The sequence below is a fragment of the Elgaria multicarinata genome, chromosome 3 (assembly GCF_023053635.1).
Source record: "Elgaria multicarinata webbii isolate HBS135686 ecotype San Diego chromosome 3, rElgMul1.1.pri, whole genome shotgun sequence".
Lineage (NCBI taxonomy): Eukaryota > Metazoa > Chordata > Lepidosauria > Squamata > Anguidae > Elgaria > Elgaria multicarinata.
Window position 1 is genome coordinate 134,291,828 of NC_086173.1, and position 13,023 is coordinate 134,304,850.

The 13,023-nt window shown below is 41.6% G+C and overlaps 1 protein-coding gene across 1 annotated transcript in view; it reads left to right on the plus strand.

The window, feature by feature from the left end:
- TAFA4 (TAFA chemokine like family member 4) overlaps window positions 1-11,433 on the plus strand; it is an 82,791-nt gene extending 71,358 nt beyond the window's left edge. The window contains exons 4-5 of the mRNA XM_063121623.1: window positions 4,605-4,688; window positions 11,210-11,433. Of these exons, the coding sequence (XP_062977693.1) occupies window positions 4,605-4,688; window positions 11,210-11,433 (308 nt within the window). The remainder of the gene's footprint in view (window positions 1-4,604; window positions 4,689-11,209) is intronic.
- Window positions 11,434-13,023: the final 1,590 nt, after the last annotated feature.

Here is a 13,023-nt window from a genome sequence, read left to right on the forward strand (position 1 = left end):
GCAGATGCCAGTGTGACAGCAGCCTCCCACCATTTCACCTGAATACAGGAAGGCTGGCCTGCACCCTCTACTCCACCTGCTGCCATCAGGTGTAGTGATATAGTGATCAGGTGTAGTGATGTCAGGTGATGTTGTCCCATCACCAATGCTGAAGTAAGATTCAACTGCTAGTCCAGTCCAGTTCAATACATGGAATGTGTGTGGAGGTGGGTGGGGCAGGGTGGGGCGAAGGGCAGGGTGTGTGCACCCTCTTGTCCCTTGCTGCAGGTAGGAAAAATATCTTGGGCCAGCCATGGATTGACCATAATCCTTTGCAGAGAATTATGGGCCATCTTCTGGTATGACCTTTCAATGGGTTCTGGCAGAAGCCCTCCAGCCTCTGATGGGGAAGGGGAAAAAAGAGGACAGACACACTTGGCTTCCCCTAATGGCTTTCTCACATCCTAGTTCATTTTCAGCCTTTTTATTTGTTCTTTACAAGATTTGTGGTTCACTACAATTGAATCAATAAGAAATTCCATGAAAAAAAGTATCACAATTTAAGTATCATGAACACACACACACTTTTAAAATCAAGGTAGTTAATCATTAACCAGTCAAACCAGAATAAATATTGGCGGAAAGCACTAGAATATGCTTTAAACAAACAAGCAAAAAACCAACTTCTGAAGGATTATTTGCATTTTTTATTAAATGAAAGTTCAGGCAATAAAATTACACACAGTAATGATAGACTCCCACCCAAAGACACCTCTAGCTGTTACCTACATAGAAAAGGCAGAGCAGAAATGAAATAATTGAATCAGTATCCAAGCTACCAAATCTACCACTGTCATCCTGCTGTTAGTTAATCTAATTTAGGGTTTGGGGCAAAAACAAAAAAAAGGGGCACCCTGTGAATTAATGGCCTATTGCTTTGTCCTTTACTTGTAAGAATTGTGCTTTCGTACACTTCTGCAGAGCAAAGAATTGTAATCAGCAATAAAGTTCCAAATAATGTACACACAGTAAAAGAATGTTAGACAACAAAATTAACATTTATTTCCATATTTCAGCTTCTAATTCAGTTTAGATTGTGAACCAATATCTTCTCTAGTAATTTCATATGAATAGATGAATTGCATCCACTGAATCAAATTAAATAAAGGATGTATAAATAAATAAGCTTTATGGATTCCCCCACCCCACCCCAGTAAAAATACAATATGAAAAAATAGGAATAAAGAAACTGATTAAAGGCAACTGGATTTGCCTGCAATTATATATATAGAAGATGCTTAAATTTTACTGAAGTCAAAGGAATTTAAGCTGAAATTGAACAGAATGAGACATAGGGCGTCATCAGACGAGCATTTTATTGCATGCTCGTTGCTGGGCACTCACGGATTTTCATGGGTCCCTCTCGCGATGTCATCTGCCTCCTGCGTGCCTCTCACCCCTTCTAGCCTTCTTCGCATAACAAAAAAAGCCCTCGGTAAGTCCATCTTGTTTTAAAGATGGAAGTTGCGCTACCTCCTGCTGTGTGCCATGCGATAAAGACAGCCCCTGAATGGGCCACATGCACTTTTTTACTTCCTCTTTCCTCTCCCTTAGAGAAAGAGGAAGTAACGAGAAACAAAATCAGGGGCGGAGAAGCCACGGGAGGCAAGCGTGATTCCCCCCCCCGTCTGATGACGCTCATACTTCTGCTTAAACATGCATTAAACACTGTTAAGCACCCTAATAATATTTATTTATTTATTTATTTAAAACATTTGCATCCCGCCCTATATCTCTAGGATCTCAGGGCGGTGTACAAATAAAATCGTACAATATAAAACAATAAATACACACAGCTAAAAACAAATTAAACCATTAATCAAATTAAAACCAATATATAATTTAAAAGCAATAAAAACAATTAAAACAGTTAAAACAATGTGCAAGCCAGGTGAATTTAACCATTAAAGGCTTTATTAAAAAGCCATGTTTTTACTTGGCACCGGAATAGAGTCAGCGTTGGTGCCAGTCGGGGAGGGCATTCCACAGTCGGGGGGCCACAACAGAGAAAGCTCTCTCCCATGTCCCACCATAGCGTATGTGTTGCTTTGGTGGGATGTGGAGGAGGGCTCTTCCAACAGATCTAATAAATAAATAAACAAACAGATGTAATAAATAAATAAATAAATAAATAAATAAATAAATAAATCTCAAGTCTTGAGCAGGCATATATAAGGAGAGGCGCTCCCTCAAGTATCGAGGTCCCAAGCCATTTAGGGCTTTAAACGTCATTACCAACACCTTGAATTCCGACCGGAAGCTTATTGGCAGCCAGTGTAATTCCTTTAAGACTGGTGTTATGTGGTCTCTGTAGGATGTGCCTGCCAGCAGTCTAGCAGCTGCATTTTGCACTAACTGCAATTTCTGAGTCGTCTTCAAGGGCAGCCCCATGTAGAGTGCATTGCAGTAGTCTAAACAGGAAGTTACCAGTGCATGCACCACTGTGGCTAGGTTGTCCCTGTCCAGGAAAGGCTGTAGCCGGCGGATCAACTGAAGCTGGCCCCATGTACTCAGTGCCACAGAGTCTACCTGGGCCTCCAGTGACAAGGATGGATCTAGGAGTACTCCCAAGCTACGCATGTGCTCCTTCAGAGGGAGTGCAACCTTATCTAGAACAGGTCACTTACCCAATTCCATAACTCGGGAGCCACCAGTCCACAGAGCTTCTGTCTTATCAGGATTCAGCTTCAGTTTATTGGCCCTCAACCAGCCCATTACAGCCTCCAGGCAATGGTCCAGCACGTTTACTGCCCCAGCTGACTCCCACAACAAGGAGAAGTAGAGCTGAGTACCATCAGCATACTGATGATACCCAACCCCAAAACCCCCAATGACCTCACCCAGCAGCTTCATATAGATGTTGAACAGCATGGGGGATAGAATAGAACCCTGTGGCACCCCACAGCTTAATAGCCATGGGGTGGAACAGGAATTCCTCCAATACCACTCTCTGGAATCAGCCCTGCAAATAGTGCCTCCTACTCCCATCTCGCAGAGCCAATCCAGTAAGATACCATGATCAGCAGTATCAAAAGCCGCTGAACGATCCAGGAAGATCAACAGGGTAGCACTCCCCGTCTTTCACCTGGAGTAGGTCGTCAGTCAAAGCCCCCAAGGCTGTTTCAGTGCCGTGCTCTGGCCTGAAACCAGACTGAAATATATAGGGTTGCACCTTGCTTTGCTTAAACAAAGTTACTGAAGTAGCTTCTGAAGCTGCCTAAATATACTGTGGCGAATATTTATTATTTATTCTGAAATGTATATACCAGCTCACCATCAATGGTTCTCATGACTGTTTGCAAAGAAAATATTAAGGCCGAGGGGCCAATGCAAGCTGGGTTGAGATGCTTCTTGTATTGCCATGCTGTGTTGAAACAACTGTTTCAGCCTGGTTGCTGTAGCAACATGGATGCATTCCCTCTCCCCACTCCTTGCAGAGGAAGAGCAATGGAAGGGCTTTGTATGGGAGTCAGGGAACAGGGAACACATCCAGTGGCACTGCCAGGTTTGAGGGGCTCTGGACAAAGATACGGTCCTCTCTGCTTTACCTTCCTTTCTTTCCCCTCTCCTTCCTGCCATCATGGTTCATTCTCTCTCCTACCTGCCTGCTTTATTGCCTAATAGGAACAACTCCACATGCTTTCAGACACTAAGGGGCGATAGAGAATGTGTCTTGTTTATTTATTTATTTATTTACAACATTTGTATACTGCTCCATGTGTAAACAAAGAGAAAAATCAAACAAATTATAATTATTCTTTTTTTCTGCTAACCACCCTGAAGAACCCAACACCAAACTATGGTGGCTTGTTCGAGAAAAATAAGCCACACTGCATAGCTAACAAGCTACCCTGCAGAAAATGTCGTGGGCAGGATCTACACTACTGCTTTAAAACGGTTCATAACAGTAGTGACAACTTTTGGGGCTCAGGACACACTCCATGTACTGTTTTCGAACCGCTTTCAAAGTGTCATATCCTGTTTGGTGTAGATCTGGCCCTGGTTTCAGATAGCATGCTAACCCATGGTTCAACAAACAACAACCCATGGTTCAAAACAACCACTGAGTGTGGATTAGCGTGTTGTGTGAATTGAGCCAGAGTCTCAAGGAAATGTAGTGAAAGCAATCTGAGGGTTTTGCTTACTTTTAGTGATGTCATGACTAGAAAAGACAATGGATGCATGGTGATCAAGTTCATAATACGATCATTAATTGGTTGTGATAACAGCACAGGGGATTCAGATGAAAAGAATGTGTGAGGGACACACGGGGCAGCACGTTCAGCAGGAGAGAAGGAAAGATAAAACAGCTCTACTGTTTTATACATATCTAAATATTCTCAATTGGAAAGTGGCCCACAAAGTGCACGTGAATTGCATTAACTACTTTTGCTTGTGCTGGGCATTTGGTGTGATGGCATTGCATGGCCAATGGCATTGCTGGTTGGGGCTGATGGGAATCGCAGTGCAACACATCTAGGGGAAGGCTGCATTTTCCTGTAAGCCACTTGATAGCATTTGCTCCATTTTGCTCTTTGAAAAGCCATTTTGCTTTTGTCTTCCAGCCGTCATTGTTGTCCAGAAATGGTGGTGTCAAATGAACCCTTGTCTGGATGGAGAAGAATGTAAAGTACTTCCAGATTACTCAGGTTGGTCATGCAGCAGTGGAAACAAAGTCAAAACTACTAAGGCAAGTTCAACTACGCGGGTCATTCCTTCCTTTCAAGTTACCCAACGCCAGGGTAAATTTAATTAGGGGCCAAACTAGTCTATGATTGGATCTCCTGTTTTTTTGGTTTTTTTTTAAGCAGCCAAAGATAGATACTAGAAGAAAATGTGGGAAGGAAGCTTCTGGATGCTACACTTTCCTCATCCCTCTGCTAGGAAGTAAACCCTTAAGAAATTGGGATGGACCTTAGCTCAATGATAGATGAAAGGCTTTTCATGATGAAGGTCCTACGTTCAATCTCTGGCATCATTAGTTCAAAAGGAGGTGATGTGGCAGACCTCCTCCTAAGACCCCAGAGGGCTGCTGCCAGCTATAGTGGACAATATTGGACTAAATGGGAAATATTGGACTAAATTTGCACTTCTGAATAGGCATTGCTCAGGGTTGCAATGTAAGGCTATGGTCCTGTGCACATTTGTCTGGGAGTAAGCCCCAGTGAACATAATGGGACCTATTTCTGAGTATGTATATAAGACTATGCTGTAAGGTTGGCTTCTTTAACACCATATTTGAAATTTATAACCTATCTTCATCAGATTTGTCATCTGAACGCTAATTTAAAGTTCCTTCTGAATCTACCCTGAAAACAGTTGGGTTTAGGTTCATGTTGAGAACATCAGCAATATCGACCAGCTGAAAATTTTACTGGCTTGAAGTGAGGGACTATTTTGGAAAACAGTGCTGTAACATCTGTGTGTGTGTATTGACAAAAATCCCATAAATCGCATACTAGGGTGTTTGTCACTTGCATTTCTTACCTGTTCATGCTCTTTGTCAAAGTGGAATTATTTTTATTTCCTCATTTTTATGCAGTTGTGAGACCCTTGTATTGCATGAGTAGTTCAATTGTGGCTTGTAGTAGCTCAGTTAGTGTAGTAGTGGAGAAGAGTTGGAACTGATAGTAGCAGCATTAACCTAGGATTAGTTAGTTCAATTGTTTACTCATTCAAGGTGTTTTAAGGTGATTCCAGGGCCAAAGCCTCACAACACAACATACAAAGGAAGAATGATTTAACATACACTGGACACATCAAATAAGTGAACATAGGGACATCGATCAAACAGGTGTGCAGTTTCTACAACGAAGAGTACTGTGAATCATATGAACTGTTCACTTCATAAGGAAAGGCAGCAGTTTTCACGACACTCTAAAAGGCCTGTATTGAAGGGGCCAAGCACAAGTCAATTGGAAGGGAGTTCTATAGCTGCAGTTCTTTGCCGATCATAAGGGGCAGACCATGGTGTGGTTGCATGGAGAAAAAGGAATGAGGAAGGAGCTGGTGAGCAGAAACAAACACAATCTTAGGAGAACACGCCCATACCAGTCAGAGGAAGGAGAATCAGCAGGACGTACATTTCTATACCGCTCCATAGCTGAAGCTCTTAAAATGAAAATGTGTAGAAACTGTCTCTTCTTCACATGTGTGGTTATGATTTCCAATTCTGACTTAAGCCTTGGCACACATATATAGTTTGAGATTAACTACGGTGCTGAATTAGCACCCAAGAGTGCCCTAAACTGGTTTTGCTTCATTAAAGGAACAAGCCATTAACTCCCCTTTTCAAAGAGGAGATCCCCAAGCGTGCAATCCGCATCCCACTCAAGTCAGTGGCAAAGCTCACTTTGATCTTAATGGGTTCACATTGCACCCAAAGGTGCTGCAAGTATCTTTAATTTGATAAAATGTCTGTGATGGGGCTTTTCCATTTTCTTATTATTTTGTGAGAATGCTTTTCAGACAAAGAGAAAACAGAAGCTTGGACATATCTGGATAATGCACATAAGCTACCTTTTATATTGTGAATTCATGCACTCGGCATCCCTTTGTGTGTTTAGCTTGTAGGTTCCAGCTTTTTTTCTTGGCAAAGAAGCTTCGGTGCAAGTTGGGAATATAAATTTTAGATTGCCAGATTCCCAAAAGTACAGCCATTTCATTGGGTACTTCTGTAAGTAAAAAATACAATTCCCCAAGTCATCATGAAGCAGTAGGATGATTTTTATTGTTATTATTATCACCCATCTTGGGAATAATTCTAGATTCATAAAAAGTTGCTGCTGTCGTCAGACCAAACAAAGGTGCTCTGAACGGTATAAAACAATTTTTTAAAAACTTCTGTGTATAAAAAAGATTTCCATAATTCTAGATTCATTTGTATAATAGGCTATCATAGATGTGTTTAAAGCATGGTATTGCAAACTCTAAATAATGGTATCCAGTAGATAATTTCAATATGCCCTGAAAAATGCAAATTCCTTATTGGAGATCATTGGGAAAGGAATCTGAAATAAAACTGCCAGTATCCTAATGCCCTTGTAGAAATTTATGGTACAACCACACTTGAAATACTGTGTGTAGTTCTCCAAAGGATACTGTAGAGCTGGAAAAGGTGCAGAGAAGCACAAATGATCATTTCCTGATTATAAGCTAGAGCCTCAGTCACAAAACTACACCCACTCCTCTGCCTCCCCTTCCACTTGCCTGATGTTTTCCACTTATGGAACCCACTGCGCATGCCCACAGCCATCTGTGCCACTTCAAGGGACTCACCATTTTCTTTAAAAATGGGGACTCGTCTATTTCTGTAAAACAAATCTTGCACAAATGGTGGCTGTAAGGCCGCCATTTATACAATGTTACAGGCATGAATGCACTCACAACGGGTATGGATGAGGAACAGGGGGCTCGCGTGGCTTGGCGGATACATCTTGGGGTGCACAAGTGGGGGCAGCAGCTCAGCGGATGCCCAGGAAAGCCAGACGCCCAACTGGCCATCCAGGCCATGTCTGGGCTTCTGCATTGTCTGGACCAACCTGAAGCAATTTGGATTGATCTGACCTGCTTTGGTCTGATCTGGAACCATTTCAGATCTGGACCCGCTTCAGATCTGGACTGATTTGGTCTGAATCACTTTGGATCTGAAGCTGGGTTACAGTGTTTGGCCCTTTTAGCTTAGGGGGAAAAAGATAAGTGGGTACATGGTAGAAATGTATAAAATTAGTCCTCTGTGGAGAAAGTGGATAGGGAGATGTTTTTCTCCTTTTCACTTAATTCTAGAACCTGGAGCCATCCAATGAAGCCAAGTGTTGGGAGATTCAGGACAGATAAAACGAAGTACTTCTTCACACTGAACATAGTTAAAGTATGGAATTCTCTACCAGAAGATGTAGTGACGCCTACCAATGTGGATAACTTTAAAAGTGGATTAGACAAATTCATGGGTGTTAAGGCCATCCTTGACTACTAGTGGTGATGACAGTAGGCCTGTTCAAACAGGATTGTGCTCTAAAATGTACTTTATTATTGGTTTTACTGTGGGCCTGTTCAGACAACACGCTACTAACACTTTCACAGCAAATGGTTAGTGAGTATTAAACCATGGTTATGTACCCACCATGGTTACAAATGCTTCACACAATGTACGAAGCCATAATGTTTAGCTCAAAATGCTTAACCACCATGGCTTAGATTGTCATCCATCATCAGAGGCAGCATGCTGCTGAGTACCAGTGGCTGGGAAACAACGGTGGGAGGACGGTTTTGCACTCGTATCCTGATTGTGGGCTTCTCAGAGGCTTCTGGTTGGCCACGGTGGGAACAGAAAGCTGAGCTAGAGAAGCCTTTGGTGTGGTCCAGCAGGACTCTTATGTTTCTAACAGCTTATGATTATGAGCACCATTCAATAATACACTGCACTTCCCTGGTCTGAGAAAGACCAGGAGATTGGGAAGGATTTATTGCAGCAAATTCTTGAGAATAAGCCAGCTTTATAAAGACTTTTTGGATATCAGTGATAATGAAAGAGCAAACTAAGAGCAAAAACATTCCCCCTCCCCTGCAAACACACACAAACACACACACACACACACACAATATTAAAAATGGCTTTGAGTCTTTCTCATTCTATTTGTGTGATCATGTGAAATGAACAGAACAGGACCTTGTTGACAATCAAGTTTATATATTGGCCAATGTATGTTTTGCAATTTACAGTGCAGGTTTTTGAATCACAGGTGTGGGAAAGGTCGACAGACATCACACTAGTGTAATGCATGAAAGTCCCCTTAAATGTAATTTGGTTTATAAAAACTAGTTCATAAGCATTATTTTCATTTCATTATTTTCTACCCGTGCCATGTGTTAAATCAGAAAAAAAAAATATTTCGGTGACAGAGTAAAAAAAGGAACAAGTGCAAAAGACTTTTGTAATTATGCTTTTGCATGTTGTTTAATAGTTACACTAACTGTTTGGATGAGACAGATATAGGCACGCAAATAAACCCTTTTTGGAGTGATTATGATTCCGAATAAAAATTAATGGAACACATTTTACAGTTTACGTTCACTGAGCACTGCTGATTAACAGAGCTGCTTTAAAATGTACATAAAATGTGCTTAGAAGCTATAAAGACCAATGGCCTTACCTGAAATGAAAAGAAAAGCTCTCAAACTTTCTTCTATTTTTTTCGTAGGCCTGAACTTAGACTTCCCCCCCATGACTACCTTTACTTTAGCTTGTAGTAAGTTGATTGTATTACTTGCAACACAATATTCTAGTTAATATCTGACCACCCCAGCTGCTGCTGTTTTGCTAATCTCATTCCTTCAAAAATATGTAAGATTTATTTATTTATTTCCACATATTTATATACTGAACACAACACAAAAATTTAACAGTAAAATAATCCTTTCTACTTTTCAACAATAAAAAGGAAAACGGCTGAGTCTCACTTCAGGGAAAGCCTGTGTAAAGGTATATGTTTTAAGGCTATGTCTAGAAGTGAGGGCTACCATCAGTTGGGTGGGTGCTGTAACACCAACTGCTCTGCTACCCGTATTTATTTAATTGGTTAAACACCTCATAAACTAAATTGCTGTATGCATTTTACAGTTTAAAATGTAATAATACTAATAAAATTACAACAACACTGACAATATTAAACTAATAAATGTGCGAACCCAGCATAATATATAACGTCAGGTAAAACCACAGGTAATAAAACACAAAAATATTAAAATATTTTGAAAGACTTTGAAAGACTTTAGGAGAGCAGTTCTATGGTTTCTGGGAGAGCATCTCATGGGCCATAGAATATAGCGGAGGCCCTCTCCTGAGTCCGTGACCTCGAGAGGGGAAATCCAAACAGGGATGTAATACCCCCTCCCCCGCCCCGCAACTACCATGGAAAGCACCATGCAAGTTTCCTCACCCAAGGTCAGAGGGCGAAGGGGCAAGTAGGAGTTTATTCATTTATTTATTACATTTTTATACCGCTCAATAGCCGAAGCTCTCTGGGCGGTTCACAAAAATTAAAAACATAATAAAACAACCAATAGTCTAAAAACACAAATACAAAATACAGTATAAAAAAACACAACCAGGAAAAAACCATGCAGCAGAAATTGATATAAGATTAAAATACAGAATTAGAACAGTAAAATTTAAATTTAAGTTAAAATTAAGCGTTAAAATACTGAGAGAATAAAAAGGTCTTCAGTTGGTGACGAAAGGAGTACCGTGTAGGCTCCAGGCGGACCTCTCTGGGGAGCTCATTCCACAACCGGGGTGCCACAGCGAAGAAAGCCCTCCTCCTAAGAGCCACCTGCCTCACTTCGTTTGGCAGGGGCTCACAGAGAAGGGCCCCGTGGATGATCTTAAGGTCCGGGCAGGTACATATGGGAGGAGGGAGTTGGTGCTGAGGATCCCCCATATCCTGTCTCAGCAACTCAAAAGCACATGGGGGCCATTTCTACACCAGCCCGAAAATGCAGGCTGGTCACAGCTGAGTCCCTGTGACAAGAACGGGTTTTCCCAGGGATAAGTACTCCCTGGGAAAATCTGATTCTTCCCACGTTCTCGGGCTCGCCCTGAGACCGTGGGAAGTGTGGCTGCCCGTCCTGGCTTCTTTCCTCCTCCCCTCGAGTAGCGGGGTCACTAGAGGGAAGGAACTGGGCTGGAAGGAATTTTGGGGGGGAGCAGAGTTGGGGCTTCTTTTTTTTTAAAAAAACTCACTTTTTGTTGGAGCACACATGTGCTCAGCTCCTTTAAAAAAATAAATTAAAATGGCGGGTGCGACACCCTCCTTCCTCCCAGGATGTTGCACCTGCATTTAGACTAAGGAGAGGATCTCGTAATCAGGATATCTCAAGATCCTCCCCCATCCCTCCCTCTATATCGGGCTGGTGTAGAAAGGGCCATAGTGGGAAATCAGTTGAAAGGAGGATGGAGATGCAAAGGTTGCTTCAAATGCCCCTCTTGCTCTGTTGGGTGTCTGCCAGCAGAGCATAGGTGTTCCAAGTGCAGAAGTTCAGTTTAAAATTTGAGACCCTGGAGATACAACAACCCATAACATCTTTAACAAATCCAGGTCATACCTCGTTTTGTCACCACCAAACTATTTACACATACGGTTCTCACTTTTCTCTTTTTCTCTGTTTGCAGGTGACACGGTAGCAAAATGTAAACATGTGCCAAAGCTGGAACAATGGGATTTACAACTGCATTGCCTGACTGTAGCACAGAGACGTTCATTTTGTGAGAATACTATCAAGTTTGGACTGTCAGCTTTTCAAATTAGCTGGCCAGAACTAGAACAGTGCTCCTTTTTAACGATGACAGCATTCCTCAAACTACAACTTTCTTACGAAGAACTGTATACATTTTAAAGAGAGGAACTGTGTGTCTATCCCTTTCATGCTCAAGATAAACATCTGTAAAAGAGCAACCAAAACACCTTCCAAAGTGCATCATCCATAGGACTTGATTTATGGCATTATAAATCCTGAAACCTTGATTCAAATAACGTGCAAGAAAAGGTGAGGTTAAGAACTAGTAATAATCCGGATGAAGGAGCCTCACCATAAAAATGTTAGGAAAGACAATCGAATTACTGTTAGAAAATCCACTTCAATATATTTTTACCTGAGATTTACTAAGTATCAAATGAAGTAGGGAAGTAAATAATAATAATGCTTATTAAATAAGTAGCCCCTGCCAATCTTCATATTATGTAGTAGAATGTGAAGTTATGTTTCTCCCCATTTGTAGTATTAAAGGCAATAGTGAGGACACTGGTTCCAAAAAGTGAGATAGGTTTTAGCACATCAGATGCTTCCATCGACTTGGGAAACAGCGGATTAAACATCTTAATTGCTTTTTTGGTTTCAAAAATTGAAAGAAAATGAAGCCATTTATTAGGTATTTTTCACCCAGGTCGAGGAGTAACCAGATCATGGCATTAGACTCTCCAAATTACAAGTGTGGAAAGTGACTTAAGCAAGAATAGAATACTTTTACCATGGGGTAGTCCCATGTATAGAGGGGGACGGTTGCTAGTAAGATGCCTTGGGAAGCCTACTTAGAGTAAACCAATTGAAATGAATGAGAGTTGTGAGACTAATGTGAGTCCCATAATTTCAATGAGTCTATTCTAAATAGGATTTAGGTTGGATTTTACCCTAGATCTGTCATTTCTACACTGATTCCTGTTGGCATTGTTGAATGGTGTGGGACTGTGGGCTGAAGCTCCCTACGCTGCTGGAGTGCAAGAGGTCAAAGGTGCTAGATTTGATCAGAGCTCAAAGGTGCTAGAATTGATAAGCCCTTGTGCACAATTGGATTGTTATCTATCGCTTAATTTGTAATTTCATGTGCCAGCAGTACTAGGGTGGCAACCTATGCAGGGCAAGGGAACAAATATAGCTTACTATATAGGGGAAGGCTCATAGCTCAGTGTGATAGAGCAGATGCTCTGCATGTAGAAGGTACCAGGTTCGATCCCTGGCATCTCCATTAGGGCAAGGAAAGAATCCTGCCTGAAATCCTGGAGAATCAATGCTACCAGTCAGTATCGACAATACTGGGTGAAATAAACCTATGGCCTGATTCAGTGCAGCTTCCTATGTTCAGTTCTGAAATCCCTTCTAATCTCGTTGCAGCATATCAAGCATAGATGACTCTGGAAGAAGGCCAAAGTCTTTAGGATGGGATATAAAGCATCCTCATTTGTGTGCTGTGTTAGAACTTCCCGTGTTGGTGCTGTTCTGCATCTGTTATGATGACTCCTCTTGGTGTCTCTGACCTACCTGCTGGGTCCCCTGTTGGCTCAGTACAACAAAATGGAGAATATTGGTCATAAGGCATTTAGCAGCAGCACACTGGGACTTAGGACCATATTGCCAACATTGCACCTAGAAAGATTAGTGGAAGGAAGCTGTTGTGTTTGGATTCTTGTTGCTCTCATTGCATCCTAATAG